This window comes from Beta vulgaris, chromosome 8, assembly GCF_026745355.1.
Source record: "Beta vulgaris subsp. vulgaris cultivar EL10 chromosome 8, EL10.2, whole genome shotgun sequence".
Classification (NCBI taxonomy): Eukaryota; Viridiplantae; Streptophyta; class Magnoliopsida; order Caryophyllales; family Amaranthaceae; genus Beta; species Beta vulgaris.
The window spans coordinates 1,786,341-1,805,286 of record NC_079209.1 but is presented as its reverse complement, the minus strand read 5'-3'; the positions used below and the strand labels follow the sequence as shown (position 1 = coordinate 1,805,286).

General features: G+C 35.2%; 1 protein-coding gene across 1 annotated transcript; it reads left to right on the top strand.

Moving 5' to 3' along the window:
- Positions 1–1,070: 1,070 nt before the first annotated feature.
- Positions 1,071–1,882, top strand: LOC130589694 (uncharacterized). Its single transcript, XM_057391185.1, has 2 exons — positions 1,071–1,405; positions 1,582–1,882. The coding sequence occupies exons 1-2, from the start codon at positions 1,071–1,073 to the stop codon at positions 1,880–1,882; spliced, it is 636 nt and encodes a 211-aa protein (XP_057247168.1).
- The last annotated feature ends 17,064 nt before the right edge of the window (positions 1,883–18,946 follow it).

Sequence of the window (18,946 nt, the reverse complement as noted above, 5' to 3'; positions counted from 1 at the left end):
TGATGGACCTTCATTTTTTTTATCTTCATGGAGCACTTCTCTCCATTAACATGGAAGCACTTCTCTTCCTAATGTAATGCACTTCTCATTACCAACTTTAAATTTATTGATGCACTTCTCATCAACCTTCAATAAATGGAACACTTCTTTCCATAAACTCTATTTGACGTAGTCTTGCAAATTTGACCACATCCACTACTACAACTTTAGAAATCGTCTCTGCTTTGAGTACGACTTCCACACACTCGTAAAGATTACTCGATCTTCAACTCAAACAATTTTTTATGCCCTCTTTTTCACAGGATTAAAATCCATTTTCATGGGCTAAAAGGGAACCCAACAACACATCACACCCAACCATTACTTCCAAAACACAAAAAATTTCACTCAAACAAAAAAATTGCTCACAAACAATGAAATCAAGCTGCATTGCTTGTTTCTTTTATTTTACTCAATTTTGTTTTTAATACTCTCTTTCTCTCTCTATCTCTCTCTTTTTTTTTTTGCTTCATCTCTTTTTCTTTAATTTCCTGGATCTAACCTGGAGCTCTTGATATCATGTTAAAGGACCAACTCAACCAAAAGCTTAAGCTGATGGTTGAGGCCCTAGGAATAGATTTATACTCTATCACGCCCCCTCACGCAAGAGCCCTTTGGGCTTGAAGTGTGGATGCAGCACATGCCTCCCTCATACCTGACGCTAAATATTCCACTGAGAAAGGAGGGGTGGATGAGATTTGAACCCGTGACTTTTTTGTCACACTGGCTCTTAACATTAGAGTGTTGAGAGCAAACACAAGGAGAGGACACAAACAAAATCAAAAGCAAACTCAATTGAGTGAAATAACTGAATTTAGGAAAAATTACGGCAAGCATTGGTGTAAATCCCTCCTCTACGCCCTTAATTCCAATTTTTAAGGGAAAGAAGTATCACTTATGGAGTTTGAAGATGCAAACTCTGTTCAAGTCTCATGAGCTATGGGACATGGTAGTCACTGGGTATACCGAGCCGACTACAGAACCGGCGGAGCCCGACCAACAATTGCGTGATAATCGAAAGAGGGATGCGAATGCGTTGCTATTCATCCAAGGAGCATTGGATGCATGACTCTATTTTTCCGAGAATTTCATCAGCAAGTTCTTCCAAGGAGGCATGGGAGATTTTGAAAATGGAGTATCATGGAGATAGCAAGGTAATTTCTGTGAAATTACAAACCTTACGTGGGACTTTTGAATCACTTAAAATGAAAAAACATGAACCTGTGCAAGATTACTTGTCCAGAGTGTCTGCCATTGTGAATCAAATGAAATCATATGGTGAAATAATAAGTGATCAAAATGTTGTAGCTAGGGTGTTAAGGAGCCTTACAAAGGACTATATTCATGTTGTGGCTGCCATTGAAGAGTCAAAAATTAAACAATGTCAACCTATACATTTGATGAACTAATGGGTTCTCTGTTAGCTTATGAGGATCGAATGAATAGGCATCAAGAAAAGGAGGAAGAGACGGCCTTTTCTGTAAGCACAAACTCTTCAAACAAATGAACGTCTGAGAATAACGGTGGTCGTGGAAATCGTAGAGGTGGCTATCGCGGACGTGGTAGAGGTCGTGGCCGTGGAGGAGGTCGATCTCAGTTTGCAGGTGAATGTCACTATTGTAAAAAATATGGGCATAAGGAAGCAAAATGTTGGAGTAAGCAAAGAAGTGAAGAAAAAAGGGTCAACTTTACTGAACAAGCTAAAGAAGATGACAGGTTGTTCATGGCTCATTCCACTGTTGATGATGCATCTCAAGAAGTATGGTTCATAGACAGTGGTTGTTCAAACCATATGTCTGGAGCGAAGTCTCTATTTCGAGATCTTGATGAGTCAAAGATGTAATATCCTAAAAACTTAACCATGTTTAAGTAATTAATTAAATATAGTTATCACTAATTTGACTAAGATTTAGATTTTCTTTTATTATGTTAAACATAAATTACTAGACTTTGTAAAAAGGGGTAATCTTATTCTTTTGTTTAACCAGAAAATATTAGACTTATATTTAACTATCACCCAACTAGGTGGTTGAAAGTTGAAACAATGACCATTTTCTGATTTCATAATTAAAAGAAAAATAAAGAAAATATTATAAAATTGAGAAAGTTGACTGCCTTCTTCCTCCTCCTTCAATTCCTTCATTTTCATGGCAAACACATGGCACACATGCAATCACCCTCTCTTCTTCTTCTTCAGTCAAAATCTGTCACCAATCCTCACCATTGCTTCTTCAAGTTGACAAATTCAGATTATTTACTTCACCATCTCCCTCCCAACCACTGATTTTAACTCCAAATTTCCCTATAAATAGTCATGGATACAACACCAAGAACACACCAACAACAACCTTCATCATCTCTTCTCTCTAATCAGAAATTCAGTCAATAATTGCCGGAAAAATTGCAACTAAAAGAAACACAAAAGAAAATCCCAAATTTTTACAACTCTCTCTTCTGTTTCGGTCCCCCCTCAACGAAACACTCCCGTCGGCCACCGCGCGACGCCGGTCTCGCGCCACGCTCAGTCGCCCCCCCCTCACCTCGCCGTCGCTCGCCGGCCGCCTCGCACGTCACTCGCCGGAGATTCGCGGCGCCAGCACTCACGCTCAGCACTCTCTCTCCTCGTCGCACCCTCTCTCGCCGCTTCTCTTCGCGCGCTGCTGCTGCTCGAGTTTTTCACCGCCGCCGGAGCTTCGAGGGCCGCCGCCGACTTTCCGTGCTGTTGCCTGCGCTGCTCGCTGGCGTCCGTTCCTCATTTTCGAGGTGTCGTCCCTACTCCAAGAGAGCAGAGGTATAATACCACCTCTTTTTATTTCTCCCTCTTATAAACTGATTTCAAGTTTTATGTTAATGCAAGCCCAAATTACTACCTAGTGTTAATTAGTTAAATTGGGCCTAAAGGAAATTGACTTACATTAGCCAAACCAATTCAATTTAAGTGTTGCATGTTCACTAATTGGGCTCAGATATGACTTTTTATTGTATTAGCTAAGCTACTTAATGTTAGATGGGCTAATGGAGTTAAACTAAAGCTGATTTAGTATTTTATTAAGTTATGTTAGTTTAATTATTAAGTTAAGTATAATGGGGACTTATAATCTGATTTACTTAGTTAAATCATTTAAGTTAATCTTGTTGCTTTAATATATTGAACTTAAGTGGACTGATTTAGTTAGTTTTACTAAACCATCTAACTTATTTTACTAAAATCTATTATTGGGCTATATTCTTTATTCTAAATAAGTTGAGTTGTTTAAACTAATTAAAAATCAATAAACTGTATTTATAATTAAGTTTAAGATATTATTCACTAATACTTAAGTTCATTATAATAAATATAGCTTGACTTAATAGTTTTAAGTGATTAAAATAATGTTAATGGATCTATTATAACTTTAAATTAATCAATTTATTAATGGACGACTAATTAGTTATTAACTATGAACTAGAATAATGTTATGTTTTCAAAAAGTTATATAATATGTAGTAATATAACTTTAATGTTTCGATAATCCTAAAAATATAGCTAAATGAGTTATTTTATTAATTAGTTGTTAAAGAGTCACCATATTTAAAAAAGTTATTAACGATTAAGAAATAATGACCTTTAAGGAGACCTTTAGACGTTATAATGACCGTTATGACCTTAATAAGCGCTAACTAATATTTAGGCTTAAAAGCTAAATAACGAAACTTCATTAATAAAATTATTCTTGAATAGATTAAAGAAGATAAAGGATATTACAAGCCTCCTCCGGCTATCATGGTTGGTAAGCAGGAATTCAGGTAACGTCTACTGCTAACACCCGCATTCCCCTTCAAAGTATATTTTATGATCATGACTAATATTATGTTTTATATGGATTGCGGGAAATGAAATGTTTTATGATGGTTATTATGATATGATGCTATGAGATGATGATGATGACGTTATGATGAAATAAAGAATATAATTATTCACGATGATGATGTTACTTAAAACCAATGAAACATGATAAATTCAAGTGAAAGACGGTTCTTGGCAGTATGATACGGGCACCGCAAGTGTCACCTATGTTGTGACCGCCGATGGTTTTAAATGATACGGGCACCGCAAGTGTCACCTATGATGTGACGCCTGACGATTTTATGATACGGGCACCGCAAGTGTCACCTATGTTGTGACCGCCTGATGGTTTAAATGATACGGGCACCGCAAGTGTCACCTATGATGTGACCGCCTGATGGTTATGTAGTGGGAGACGTCCCCTATGTTATGATGTACTAGCCAAGTTACCAAAGTAAAAGATATATGATGATGAACATGATAAAGAAGATAATGTAACCTACTATGATATGTTTGTGAAATGTTTTACTTATTCTCTCCTCCCTGTTTATAACTAAAATGATGTGAAATGAATTTACGATGTTAGAGTAGTATGTTACTGAGCCTCGGCTCACGACGTTTTGTTTTATGTTTTAGGTTTGGGAGAACAGTTGTGGATCACGATTATATTGCGTTATGGAGATTATGTATGATTCATGAGGTTTTAAGATACTTTGTATAATGGATAAACAAGTATTATCTTGCGATGAGTAATTGTATAGTAAATTTTAAATTTTAGGCTACTATTTTATTTGTGGGCCATAACCCACGTGATTAAGTTATGCTTCCGCTGACGATTAAGGCTATGTAAATTTGTCGGGGCGTTACAAAAGAAGAGCGATGTTCGACTTGGGAACGACAAGCAGATGCAAGTAGAAGGAAAAGGTAACATTACAATCAATACTACTCAGAGTAATGTTGAGCTTTATATGATGTTCAATATGTTCCGAGTCTTGCTCATAATCTGTTGAGTGTCGGACAACTCATGAAAACTGGATATTCAATCTTGTTTGATGATGCATGCTGTGTCATACGACATAAGAAAACTGGAAATACTATTGCAAATGTGCAAGTGGCTAAAAACAATATGTTTCCTCTTCAAGTATCCAGTGTTGTAAATCATGTTCTTGTTGTTAAAGGGGTTAATACTGAAGAAGATTTATGGCATTTACGTTATGGGCATCTCAATGTAAATGGACTTAAGTTGTTAAGTCAAAAGAAAATGGTTGCTGGTCTTCCAAAAATTAGTACCATTAATTTTTGTGAAGGATGTATATTAGGAAAACAAAGCAGGAATTATTTTCCTAGTGGACAATCGTGGAGAGCCTCTAATGTTCTTGAATTACTTCATGCTGATTTGTGTGGTCCAATGAAAACAGAGTCACTTGGTGGGAGTAAGTACTTCTTGTTGCTTACTGATGACTATTATCGATGGAGTTGGGTTTACTTCTTAAAGTTCAAATCTGAGGCCTTTGAAACTTTTAAGAAGTTTAAGGTATTAGTGGAGAAACATAGTGGCAGGTACATTAAAACTCTTCGAACCGATCGTGGTGGTGAATTTTGTTCCGATGAGTTTAACACCTATTGTGAGGAGCATGGAATACGAAGGGAGCTTACTACACCACGTACACCAGAACAAAATGGTGTTGCCGAACGTAAGAATCGAACTGTACTGTGGTGGAGATGGCAAGAAGCATGTTAAAGGCAAAAAATCTACCAAACATGTTTTGGGGAGAAGCAATAGCTACTGCGGTTTATCTTCTAAATTTGTCTCCGACAAAGGCAGTCATGAATCAGACCCCCTATGAAGCATGGCAGGGAAGAAACCCGAGGGTAAGTCACTTGAAAGTCTTTGGATGTATAGCATATGCTTTACTTGAAAATCGCTCTGATACCATGTTGAATTTTTAGAGGATGAAAGAGAGAAACTTGGAGAGGATTAAAAACACTACATTTTTATATATTTTTCATACATAAATAACTAAACAAAACAACCTTTAAATAGGCATACAAAACACTACTAATAACATGTCCACTATGTAGCCCACTACTTGCTATCCCACTAATTAGACCATTATCTAGACCACTACTTGTTAACCCGCTAACTAATTATTAGCAACTAATCCTAACTATTAGGAAAACTATTTGACTAATTTTGGAGCATAATACAACAATCTCTCATCTTTCAAACAAACGTCGTAATTCATGATCCAATTAACAAAATGTATCCCATTTATGACTAAAAAAAATTATTATCCTTCTCTCGCTTCATAATATATTTGACATTAATATTCAACCATATTTAAAAGAAAAATGAAATTATCTAAAATGAGGGTCTATTTATAAAACTTAAAAAGTTATGTCTATTGGGTTTTTAAAATTATGTACATTAATCAATTTTAAGTTTTAAAATGACAAGGAAAAAAAATCTAATTGTATCTTAATTCTTTTGGCTTAGATCCTCAATTCCTCATGACTCATTTTCAGAACAATTCTTACATAGGATAAGTTTAGCCATGCCATGACTCAATTTTATTATCATTTAATCATATGAGAGGTTGTTTACTTTTGAGTCACCTCCCATGACTTTCTTTACAATCTTTTTAGTCATCAACAAAATGCTCTTTTGTTAACACAACTTTTTATGCAAATTTTAATCCTCAGTTAGACTATAACTAGGACATATCTCAGAATTAGTGATGGCCACTAGTGCGGGCTGGGTTACGTGCCCTAGCGGGTCGGATTGAGATTTCACGGTCTAGGACCGGATCGTGAAATTCATGGGTTGGGTGGACTGGTCCACGGGCTGAAATTTTTTGGCACATACTGGTATGTTACCGATTTTCACGGTTCGGAAAAGAAGTTCTTGTGGTTCGTGGGTCTAGCAGTGTGGACTGGGCTGGCGGTCCGGGATGAGAATTTTTTTAATTTTTTTTTCAAAATTATTTAATTATTAAAATTATTCATTATTGTTATATAAAACCTTTAAAATTAATTAAAATATATATAATTATTAATAATAATGAATTATTTAATTACTTTTGAATTTGATTGAATTAATTAATATATGCAATTTGATTAAAATATATACAACTTGATAAAAAAATATATACAAGTTGGTTGAATAATTACATGGAATGGGCTGGTCGGATTCACGGGCCAGGCTGCACAAATTTTGTGGTAATGCGATATAGAGTAAAATTTATGTGGTTAATAATAAAAAAAGAGGTTAAAGATCTAGATATAGTAAAACTTTTTTCTGGTAGTTGGTAGCTTTAAGCCATCAACTACTATTCCTCTCAAGGTGGAATGCTCAGCTTGCCAACGCCGATACCAGAGTTTCGTCGACCGAGCCGACTCCGACACCATTCAGCCAAGCATTGTCACTCGAGATTTTAGTAGTAAAGTTCTTTTCATTCATATAAAAAAGGAAAAATTCACAAGACGGGTCCAATTATTACTCATTTTCTTTATAAGTCCCAACTATGAATTATTCCCTCCAGGTCTCAGTTTATTATCTTGTAATTTACATAGGTCTTGAGTAACTTATAACCGATTTAGAAGGTAAGATTTTTAAATTTGACTTTCTCGCCAAAAATAGTGTTTTTGGTATCTTTTAACAAAAGTTAAATTTAGGTTGGTATATTCCCACAAAAAAAATTATTGAGGCATATCCCCACAAAATGCTTTATTATCCTGGTATATCCCCGCAAAAAACACTTAAATCTATATTATACTTCCTTCGTTTTTAATGATGATACAGTTTGATTTTTGCATCTTTCATACACTCTCCTTTAACCCTGTTTTATGATTTTCATGTAAGAAAAAATATTTTCATGTGAATCTTGTTAAATTCTCCTCGATATATACTTTCACAACATCAACGTTTTAGAATTTCTACGTAGGGTATTAGAAATATTAATAGTTAAAGTATTGCGTTGACAAGCACTAGTAGAAAACATTGATTTGCGTCTCCTATATCGCGTTGCACTACTCGAAAACAGACACAGAAGTCTAGGGGAGCATCATTTGCGTCGAATCCTATGGGGGTACAAAGCAAATAATGTTTCATGTGCGTCGGATTTACGATATATCGACGCAAAAAATTAAAGAAAATGAGTGCGAGATTCATGTGCGTCGGATTTCAATTAATGTTCGATGCAATTAATTAAAGCCAATGAGTATAAAAATAAACAAAGGATTTGCGTCGAAGGTATGTGACATGCGATGCAAATCACTGTATCCTACATTTTGCGTTGGATATAGTAATTAAGCCAATCTCCTCTTTCCCTCCCCTTCTTCTCTTTTCCCCAAAAAAATTGAGCAATAAGGTTCTAGCCATTGAGAAGCCACAGAATCAGCTCGAAAGACGAAGTTTTCAACCTGAGGCATGACAAATATTATGGACGGAACGTCGTCGCTTATTTCAGGTTCTTTTTGGACGTTGCTTCGATTTGGTTAATTTTAGTTGTTGATGATAGATTTTTAGGGTTTTTTTGTGAAAAAGGAAAGCATAAAATTAAGTAGTAAATATAAAGTTATTATAACCCGAGATAAATGTAGTCATGCAGAATTTTGGAGGAGATTTTAGAGTTTTGTAGAGCAGTTTCGTTTGGATTTGGTTAGGTTATTTACGAATTGTTGTATTACATTAGTTGTTGAGAGATTAAATTCTTAGGGTTTTTTAGAGTATTTTTCGTTTGGATTTACGAATAGTTGCTTCAATTCTTCATTGTATTTCTACAAACTCTCAAATATGCATGCTTCTGTTCTCAATTTCTTTGTTGTTCATTTGTTTTGTTTGATTGTCTTTTTTTTATATAAAAAACATCAATTTGCATCTGATGAGGCTCTATATCCGACGAAAATCTCCTTTTATTTGGTGAATAAAAGCCTGGGTGTGACATTTGCCTCCGATAACGCTACACATCGATGCAAATGGTTTATGATTTGTGTCGATTCTCCATTAGACGCAGTTTAGTCTGAGAAATTTACGTCGAGATCTATAGTGTCGGACCCGACGAAATTGGGGTCCCGAATTCGACGCAAATCAAGGATGTCCACATAAATGTGTCAAGTATTTTAAAATCGAAGAAATATATTTAGAAAACAAAAAAACAAATAAAATTAATAATAACAGTACGTGGAAACCAAAATCCTCACCGCTCTTTCCGTATAGAATAATAGAGATAGTTAGTGTTTTCTTTTTTTTTGTTTTCTTTATTGTCCCTACTCTTTCCTTATAGAACGGAGATTATCATAATATATTTATGATGTATGAATTAAATTAGGAATAGGATATATATTACCATAATATATTTATGATGTTACATAATGTACTAAATATGCCCCAGAAATCTGAATGTAGGTTTTATCATTCCAAAGGGTTGGTCTGTCATGGTTTGTCCTCCAGTAGTGCATTTAGACGCAGATATATATATGACAATCCCCTTGATTTCAATCCATGGAGATGGAAGGTACGTAGGCAATTTACGTAGATGTACAATTCGTTCTTCAACTACATACTTCCATAAAGAAACAAAATGTAGATCAGCAATATATTTTGGCTTATATATAGGAAAGAGAAATAAGTGGGGTGTCAAAACATTTCATGGCTTTCGGAGGAGGTATGTGATTTTATTTGTATCGGTGCAGATTTCAGCAAGGTGCAGATGTCCGTGTTTTTTTTTTTTTTTTTTTTTTTTTTTGACAACGGTGAAAAATACAAGAAAAAAGAGTAAACTAAAAAGAAAAAATAAACAAACGAAGGAGGCCATTATCCATAATCCATTTGATGTTGTCAACACAAGAGAGCTACTTGTTGCGCTTCTGTTATCTGGGAGCTCGAAACTCTCACGACTTGACAAGTTGTTAGATGCATGGCAGTATTCTTGATGACTTCTATAGTCCATTTGAGAGTTATGTCCCCATAATCTCGCGAACGAAGAGTCTGAAAAAATTGATTCGACTTCGTCATGACAAGTAGATTCTTGTACCCTGCATCCCTGGCCCAAGTAACAGCCTTAAGGCAAGCCATGGCCTCAGTCGCTACTTGTGAAGAAGCATAACAAAAACCTCTGTACTTTGTTTGGCGAAGATCCCGTACCGAATTAGTGACCTAGGCGATTCCTGTTGAGAATTTATGCTTATCCCAAACTACAGCAACCCCAACCCTGAGAGGCCTGTCCCCAGGTAATTGCTTCCCAATGTGTACTATGTTGAACCCCGGAGGTATTGAGGGACCACTGTGGTCCCCAGAAGACTCTTTCCCTCCCTCGACGAAAACCTCATGTTGTTGGTCACTGCTAAGGAGCAGCATATGAATAGTGTTCAAAGTCGGCCTGATCTGACGAAAAACCTGCTCATTCCTAAGTAGTCAAATCGTCCATAGTGTTGCAACAAACATCGAAAGCCGTAAACCCTGGTATCCCTCAGCTTTGTATAGGAGAAGGATCCCGGACGTCAACCAATCCCTGAAGCATATGTCGGGCGCTGTATTCAGGTGCATATTGAATTGGCGATGATCCCAAACCTCGAGTGCCAAGGGGCATGAAAGGAACAGGTAGTTGATATCTTCTCTATCGTGTAAACAAACCGGGCATTCACTCGACTCGCTAATCTGTCGGAGGTAGAGGTTCCCATTTGTAGTTAGTCCGTTATGCCATAGTTTCCAGATAAATAGTTTCCATCTCGGCATGATGCGCAATCCCCATAGGACACGAAAAAATTCCCTATCGGATGTGGATGTCATGCTATAGATTTCGTTTTGCTGATGGAGTAGTATTGCATACCCCGATTTGGTGTTATATTTTCCCAATTTATGGTACGGCAAATGTCCGTGTTGTTACACTACTTAGTTACCAAGCATAGGTAATAAACAAAACTAGCTACACTTTATTATATTTGTCTCATAAATCATAATTCATATACTCCCTCCGTTTCACAATATATATAAGGCACGCATGATATTCGAGGTTGAAATTTGACCGTTAATTACTCTCAATTTATGTTGATAGAAATTTTTTTAAAATAATACTATTATAGTATTTTTCAAGACGAATTCAACAGTATAATTTTTATTTATCGTATTTGAGAGATATTTGTGGTCAAAGCAAATTTTCGTAAAGCGTGAATGCCTTATATTTTGAAACAGAGGGAGTAGCACTTATAATCTTACAGTTTTCAATGCAATACTTTAGTTATTATTAATAGCGTCAATTATGGATTACTAAAACAAATATATATATATATAAATACTATATATATATATTAAGACGAATCTAACAATATATATTCCTTATAACTAAATTTTTCTACATATATAATAGTGAAAATTCATGTTCAAAAATTTATAAAATCTGACTTTGAAATTATAAGTATTGCATAAATATATCTTGCAAAGAATGTATAATATTGACTTAATTCAATTTGACGCACAATTATGCTTTCATATGTGAATGAAGAATTTGAATACCTACTTGTCTACAAACGAAATTCCAGGCGGCACACGATTAAAGGAGGGAACATCCTTCGAACTCCAGGCATACAATTTCCAGATGGGTTTCATGTTCGTTTAGTTGAAAAGAGCTCACCTAAAATAAATGTGTGTTATAATTTCTACACGAGAATGTGAGAAAAATGTAATTAATCTATTTTTATAAAAATGCATGTAATCCTATATTAAAATAGTACCTGCATGGTGTAGATAAGAAGACTATTTGTGCATGAATTTAGTGCAAAACATGGTATTGGAGTGTGTCTCCAATTTGAATTTTGGCTCTACATGGTATCTCATGTGGTTCATGTATTGGTGCATGTATTATTTCTTGGTCTGCTTAGTTTCGTGGCTTCTAATTTCTTAAGAGAAGTTTGTTTGGTATTGCTTAGTGATAGAGTATAAAGCTTTTGATTGAGGCTCCGGAAATAGATTTATACTCTATCATTTAACTTTGAGAATTATATGTCAAGTTGTATTCTTAATCTTGGAAGGATTATTATTTTTGCGTGTGGAGACTTTTCTTATCCAATGTTATCAAAATCATAGTGTTATGGAATTTCCTAGCTGAATTTGATCTTTTAGGCGGCAACTTATATCTTATACCATCCTTATGTATTGAGGATTCTAGGTGTTGCCCCTATATATTAAGCTTTGCCGTAAGATATGAAGTGCGCGTGAGTATAAGTTTATTTTGGTTCTATTATTTGAGAGATCAAGTGAGATTATTTAGAGTTGAAAGAGGACTCTTATTTTTTAGCAGATTTTGTTTTTAAAATTCCTTTTGTGTGTACAGGAGCACTATAATTCTCACGTTAGTTTTCTCCATCGATCTTTATTAGTGGATTTGTTCTCTTCCTCCTTTATATTTTTGTGTTTGTTCGCCTATATATTATTGTTTGTGCTATCTCAATATTTAGTATATTAGTGTTGTCTAATTTGCAACCGGATCTTGGGAATTATAAGTAGGAGTAGTACTATTCCTAATTAGGGTAATATTCCTAACACATGGCATATTAATTGAAAAAGGTTTAAATCAAGAGAATACTGCATACATTCCCTAATATGGTAAAGATCACAACTTGGTCACCACTAAATATACATAGAGTGAGTTAGGATGAGCCATGCATCAATATTCAACGTTCCACACAATTACAAAAACACAAATACAACTCTGATGAAGTCAAGAGACCAATGTAGTAAAAGAACAAATGGCAATACAAAACTAATCAAACATGCATGAATGAAAATGAACTCAAACGAAGCTTCAGCAGCTCTTGGGACTGCAAATAATATCACGGCTTTTGACAAGTGCCACTGAAAGTGCCTGAACAATCGTTTTTTCCACAGCATGAACCTCTTAAAAAGCCACAGCTTTGTCCCAGTTCTTTGCAGTTTGGGTTTGGATCTAGAAAAAAGAAAGCATGAAATTTGAATAAATACAACATTGTATATTTAACATTCAAAAAGATACATATCTAATACTACCTCCGTTTCTAAATAATAGTTACACTTACAATTTTCACGCATGTAACTATTAAAAAGAAACGGATGTAGTACTCATTTTGTTGGTCTGTAATTGCTAAGTTTTTCATTTTCGCACTATATTCATATTAAATTGTTGATATAAATTTAAATTTAGATATTTAAGGATCGGTATCATTCATTTAGGTAGGTTTCATGTCGATTCAGTTTCAAGCCTGCTTTATTCTGGTTGAGCTCGAATCAAATTGGGTTGATTCGGGTTTTAGATTGCCCACTTTGGCGGGTCTCCTTATATTTTTAACCCCCTTAAACAATTCTTTTGAAACAAGAAATCCAATTATAATTATCAGATAACTATACAGTAAAAACAACTTTTAAGAATAAAAATATCAACAAGTCACTTACATTTTTCACATGAATAACCATTACTAGGGCTACAATAGTAATCCGGACAACAAGAGTTGAAAAATCCCCTGCAGTCTTCTGCTTGAACACCACAATTTGAACCTAGTGCTTTCCCAACAAAGTTTTGCACTGCCAATGTTTGAAATAATAAATTAATTGGTTGTGCTATATGCAACCCTAAGAATTATATATTCGACATATTATAAAGTATGAATTCATGAAAACTTTATACATCAACTGATACAATAAATGATTAGTTAAAATATAATTTTTTTATTTTTAGCTTCTTAAATATATGCAGTTCTTTGGAGTGTATATAGCTTTTCTCTAAATTAATTATGTAGAGCTAATAATCACACCACCGAACGTATAATTAAACAATATATAATTATTGGTACATACGACAAGAAAATATACTTACCTAGAGCCAGGATTAGAAGAAGAGCTAGTATATATTTGGACTTGAAGGAAATCTTCATTGCATTCATTGTAAATAATGATATTATTAAGTTTGGTGTGTTTTTTACGTGTTTGTGTTAAGGAAAGGTATGTTTTTCATTAGTTCGGATCACACCCTTATTTATACAAACTTGAATTCATCTTTCTTTTACAAATTACTAAATGTTTGTCACTCCTATATGCCAGCATTTTTTTCTTAAAAGGATATTCGGGTTGCCAGCTTGATCAAAGATAGTTTTTGATTTTAATCTTTTTATTAAATTCAATCATATATCACCAAAAAAATTCAATCATATCATTCAGTTGATACGCATAGTGCCATTAATCGTGCTTGCATGATGCACAGTCAATAGTTGATGATCAAGTTGAATTAGCTAATAACCCAATAACAAACTATGTCAATAGCGTCGAGTCGACATAGACGGCACACTCCGAGAGCCAGCATGCAACCGGAGTAACTATAATTTGGCGATGACGGTAAACTCAGTCCAAAGACTTGGCATATAATTTTTTTTTTCATTTTTTTAGAGCAGTTGAAATAATAAAAGAATAGCTAGGCCCTTCTTGAGCAAGTGGCAAGATCATGAGCTTTTCTTACTTTACAGTTCGTTTGGTAGAAGGAATTTGGAAGGAAAGGAAAGGAAGTGGAAGGAAATTTATTACTTTCCAGTGTTTGGTTCATTAAAAAAAATTAAGTGAAAGGAAATGGGAGGAATTGGAAGGAAAGATTCTTTAATAAAATTTCACTTTCCTTTCCTCCCAAAGCGGGGGAATTCGGAAGGAAAGAGAAAATTTATACCAAACATGGGAAATTAAAGTTTTTTTTCCTTTCTCTTCCCTTCCTTTCTCTTCCCTTTCTTTCCTTTACTAAAAATGACTGTTAGTTCTACTAACTTTAATACATGCTAAGTACTTGAGTTTACCGGCTGCTAGTTTGATGTCTTCCACGATTGATGAGATTTCTTTGTTACAGCTCTTGCTATTTTTGAGTGACCTGATTAGTTCCACACAATCTGATTTGATGATGATCGATCGACTCTTACCTTGCTGGTCACTTAACGCAGTTAGCATGGGTTAGGCTTCTGTTTGTAGAGGAGACACCTCAATGATTTTTCTTTCATTTTGCTCTTGAAAGTATGAGCTTTCACTTACCCAACCCACGTTTGCTTTCCCATTCTCTTTCCTACCATTTCTTTTCCATGAACCATCTAATTGTACAACCAAATGAGAAGAATGATCTTTGTTACCTACGATCCATTAATTTCATCTTGCTTCTCGACGGGTAAGAAGTGATCTTATTTGCTTGGACAGTTTCATATGTAATCTTATGTCTGTTGTGATGATCCTTAATGATAGACATGATTCTTTCGGGATTTGCTTTCTCTTCCCTGAAGATTATTTCGATTCTGTGAATCCATATACACCAGAGAGTAGAGATAAAGTCCACAACTAGGCTTGGGCTATCCTCCTTCTTCTTTTTGAAGAGAATAATTAAGAAAGTTTTTTATCCAGTCAGCCAAGTTAGAGTTAACTTGGCTTTTGGTTCTGATGCCCATCGACGCTAGCCAGATATGCTTAGAGACTTGACAGTCTCTAAGTAAGTATGCTTGGGTTTCTAATTCATCCTTGCATTAACACTTAGGAGGGAGAATGTTGTTGATAATTTTCCATAAAAAGTGTTTCCACTTTGAGGAAATATTGGATTTTCAGATGAATTTCCAGAAATTGTCTTTCAGAATTTCTTCTCTAAAATTTGATTGGAGGAGCCAATAACCTGATACTGAGTAGTTTCCGCTCTTTGTTATTAGTTGCCATTCAAAACCATCTTCTGTCGACTCTGAGAGTATGTGGGTAGCAACTAGCAAGGATGAGTATTGCGTCTCTGGTTGTAAAGTTTTTCCATATTAAACTTGGTTTCCAATTTCCTCTTTCATTATTAATAAGGTCTGCCACAGTGGTTAGAGAGGCAGAATTGTTGATATAGTGTTTGATTTTGGGATTATAGGGTGATCTGAAATCCAACTGTCTCTCCTAAGGCTAATTTTCCTCCCATTACCAAATTTCCTTTTGATTCTTCCTTTCATTGCTACACTCGCTTTTAGCAGACTCCTGAAGGCTGAAAGCATAAGAACTGGTGCGAGGGTGTTTGTTATCCATAGCCAACAATAGAGGATCTCCCCCATATTTTGCAGTGTATATTTTGTGAATAAGGGAGGTTTGTTTGTTGAAAATTCTCCAAGCCTGATCGACAAGGAGGGCTTTATTTAGGTTTGGGATATTTCTAAGACTTATGTGTCCCATAAATTTGTGAGAGAACAAAGTTTCTTTTTTCCTCCAATATATTGATGTTTCGGAGATAGAGGAAGACCGCCAAAATTTAAGGAAAATGGAAGATTGTTTATTAGATATTTTCTTTGGCAAAAGATAGATTGAGATAATGTGCAAGGCTAAGCAAATTAGTACAGAGTTGATGAGTAGTAGTTTACCCATTTGAGAGATGTTGATGAATTTCCAAGAAAGTATTATGTCCAAACTTTTTTTCACGATCGGGTTAAAGGTAGTAGAAGAGCTCCCGTCCACTTCCATGGGACAACCTAGATAAGCACCTATTTTTGCTTTGTTTTGAACTCCTAGCGATTTTCTCATGATTTTTATGAATTTCTGTGGGGTATTGGGGCTGACAATATTTTGGGATTTATCGAAATTGATAATTTCTCCTGACTTCAAACATAAATTAATGAGAACAATCTTGATGTCCCAACAGTTGGCAGGGTTGGCTTTAAAGAATAAAAACACATCATTGGCGAAAAATAGGTGTGAAATTCCTAGAGCTGATCTAGCAATCTTAAGTCCTTGCAGTTCTTTCATGGATTGTGGTGTGATGAGATTTTTAGATAGAACTTCCATGAAAAGAATAAAAATGTATGATGAAAGAGGATCCCCTTGTCTAAGACCAGCTATAGGCTTGAAGAATCTTGTGGGTTCTCCATTAACAAGGATTGAATAGGATCTTGTTGTGATACTCTGCATAATCCAGTTCACCCACATGGCAGGAAAATTCATCTTGGTGAGAATGGCTTCCAAGAAGTCTAATTTTATTCTATCGTAGGCTATACTAAGATCAATCTTAAGTATGCCCGCGAAAGAGTTTCCCTTCTTTCTTCTTTTGACCCATTTTATGATCTCGTGAGAGATGAGACAATTATCTGTAATTTGTCTATCCAGGACAAATGCATTTTGGTAAGGACCTACTAATTCTCCTAGAATTCCTTTCATTCTTCCTACCATTGTTTTGGAAATTATTTTGTAGGTCGAGTTACGGAGGCTGATAGGTATAAAATGTTTCACTTTCTGAGGATGATCAACCTTAGGGACTAGGATTATGTAAGTCTTGTCTTGTTCCTTGAGTAAATATCCACTAGCAAAAAATGATTGTACGTTGCCAATGATGTCTCGACGGGTGAGCTCACAATTTTTTTTTGTAAGAATACAGGTGGGGTGCTGTCTGGGCCTGGGGATTTGAGAGATTTACAATCGAAATAGGGTTGTTTTATTTCTTCGGTAGAGAATGGAGTTGAGAGCAAGTGGATTTGGTCTGTGTTTAGGGGGATAATGGGATCAATAAAGGGATCAGAGGATATATAGTAAAGTTTCTTGTTGGAGTAAGTTGGGGCAGAAGAGCTCCTTGAAGCTGTTTAAGAAAAGATTACGTATATCACTCTGGATAGAGACACAATTACCTGCGTTATCTTTAATTGCCTTGATTGTGTTTTGGCTTGATCTCGTCTTGACGCTTTTGTAGAAAAATGAGATGGATTGGTCTCCATACATATCTCATCTTGACTTTGCAGGTTGCTTCCAAAAATCCAGTTTCATATCAATTAGTTATGTTGTTTCTTTCCTAAAGTTTATGTCCCTAATTGCATCTGATTGGTCGAAGATTTCTTGTTGTTTCATAATTAGCTCTTAATTGATAGTTGTCCAGTTTATATGGTTGTTTCTTTGTAGTCCCGACACCATTAGCGTATTGCTAGTAAAGTATTTTGTAGTTTCCTTTGGAGTGTAAACATAACAGACCCCTGGACTTGTTTGTTCCATTCTTCTTTGATAATCTCGTTGATTTGTTGGTGCTTCAAGCACCAAGCTTCAAGTTTGTATGTCTTTTTTGCTTGCTTGGTCTAGGTTGATTGGGTTGTGATTTGATAGTAGAATTGGAAGATTCCACAATGATACCTCTGGGTGTTGGTTTTTCCAATCTTCATTGCAAAAAGCTTTGTCGATGCTTTCATAGATAGCCTCTTGATCTTTCCTATTATTGGTCCAGGTTTAGTTCACACCATGAAATGGTATGTCCATCAGTTTTTGATCGAGAGAAAGATAAAATCAACATTACTAGAGTTAGCTATACTATTAATAAACTTAACTGTTGGAGATTTTAGATTATTCATCCCCCTACAGTTCCAAATCATAATGCTCATTTGATGTTTGAAGGTTGTTGGTCAGCCAAACCATGAGGTGCGCGAGTCTTGTATCATGTAAATTCCATCTTTTTCTTGCCTTCAATTTGATTGTTTTGCTAGAGATCTCTTGGTCATCCATGAATTCCTCTTCTTCGATCATGCCAAATTTCAAAGTGGCTTTCACTACAGTTTTCTTTTGAATCTTAACTCTCTTATTCTTCTTCTCCTCGTAATACTCAGCCTCCATTGTTTCTTCATCATAAACCTTGTTTAAATCTGGAATGATTAGTCTGGGAGTGTTAATAGCTATACTTTTTGCAAGGTAACTCATAGGGAGCCAACTTTTCTTTCTGTCATTCTCTTTTTTTCTCGGAGCTTTAAATTTCTTCTTGTTTTTTATTATTGTGGAATTTCCTAGCTAAGTTTGATCTTTAACTTATATCTCGTACCATCCTTATGTATTGATAATTCTAGGTGTTGCCCCTATATATTAGTTTGCCATAAGATATGAAGTGCGTATGAGATAAGTTTAATTATTTTGGCTCTAAATTTTATTTGCGAGATCAAATGAGATTATTTAGAGTTGAAAGAGTACTCTAATTTGTGAGCAGATTTAATTTGTTTTTGAGATTCCTTTTGCGTGTGTGGGAGTACTATAATTCTCTCGTTGGTTTTCTCCATCGATTTTTATTAGTAGATTTGTTCTCTTCCTCCTCCATATTTTTGTGTTTTTTCTTT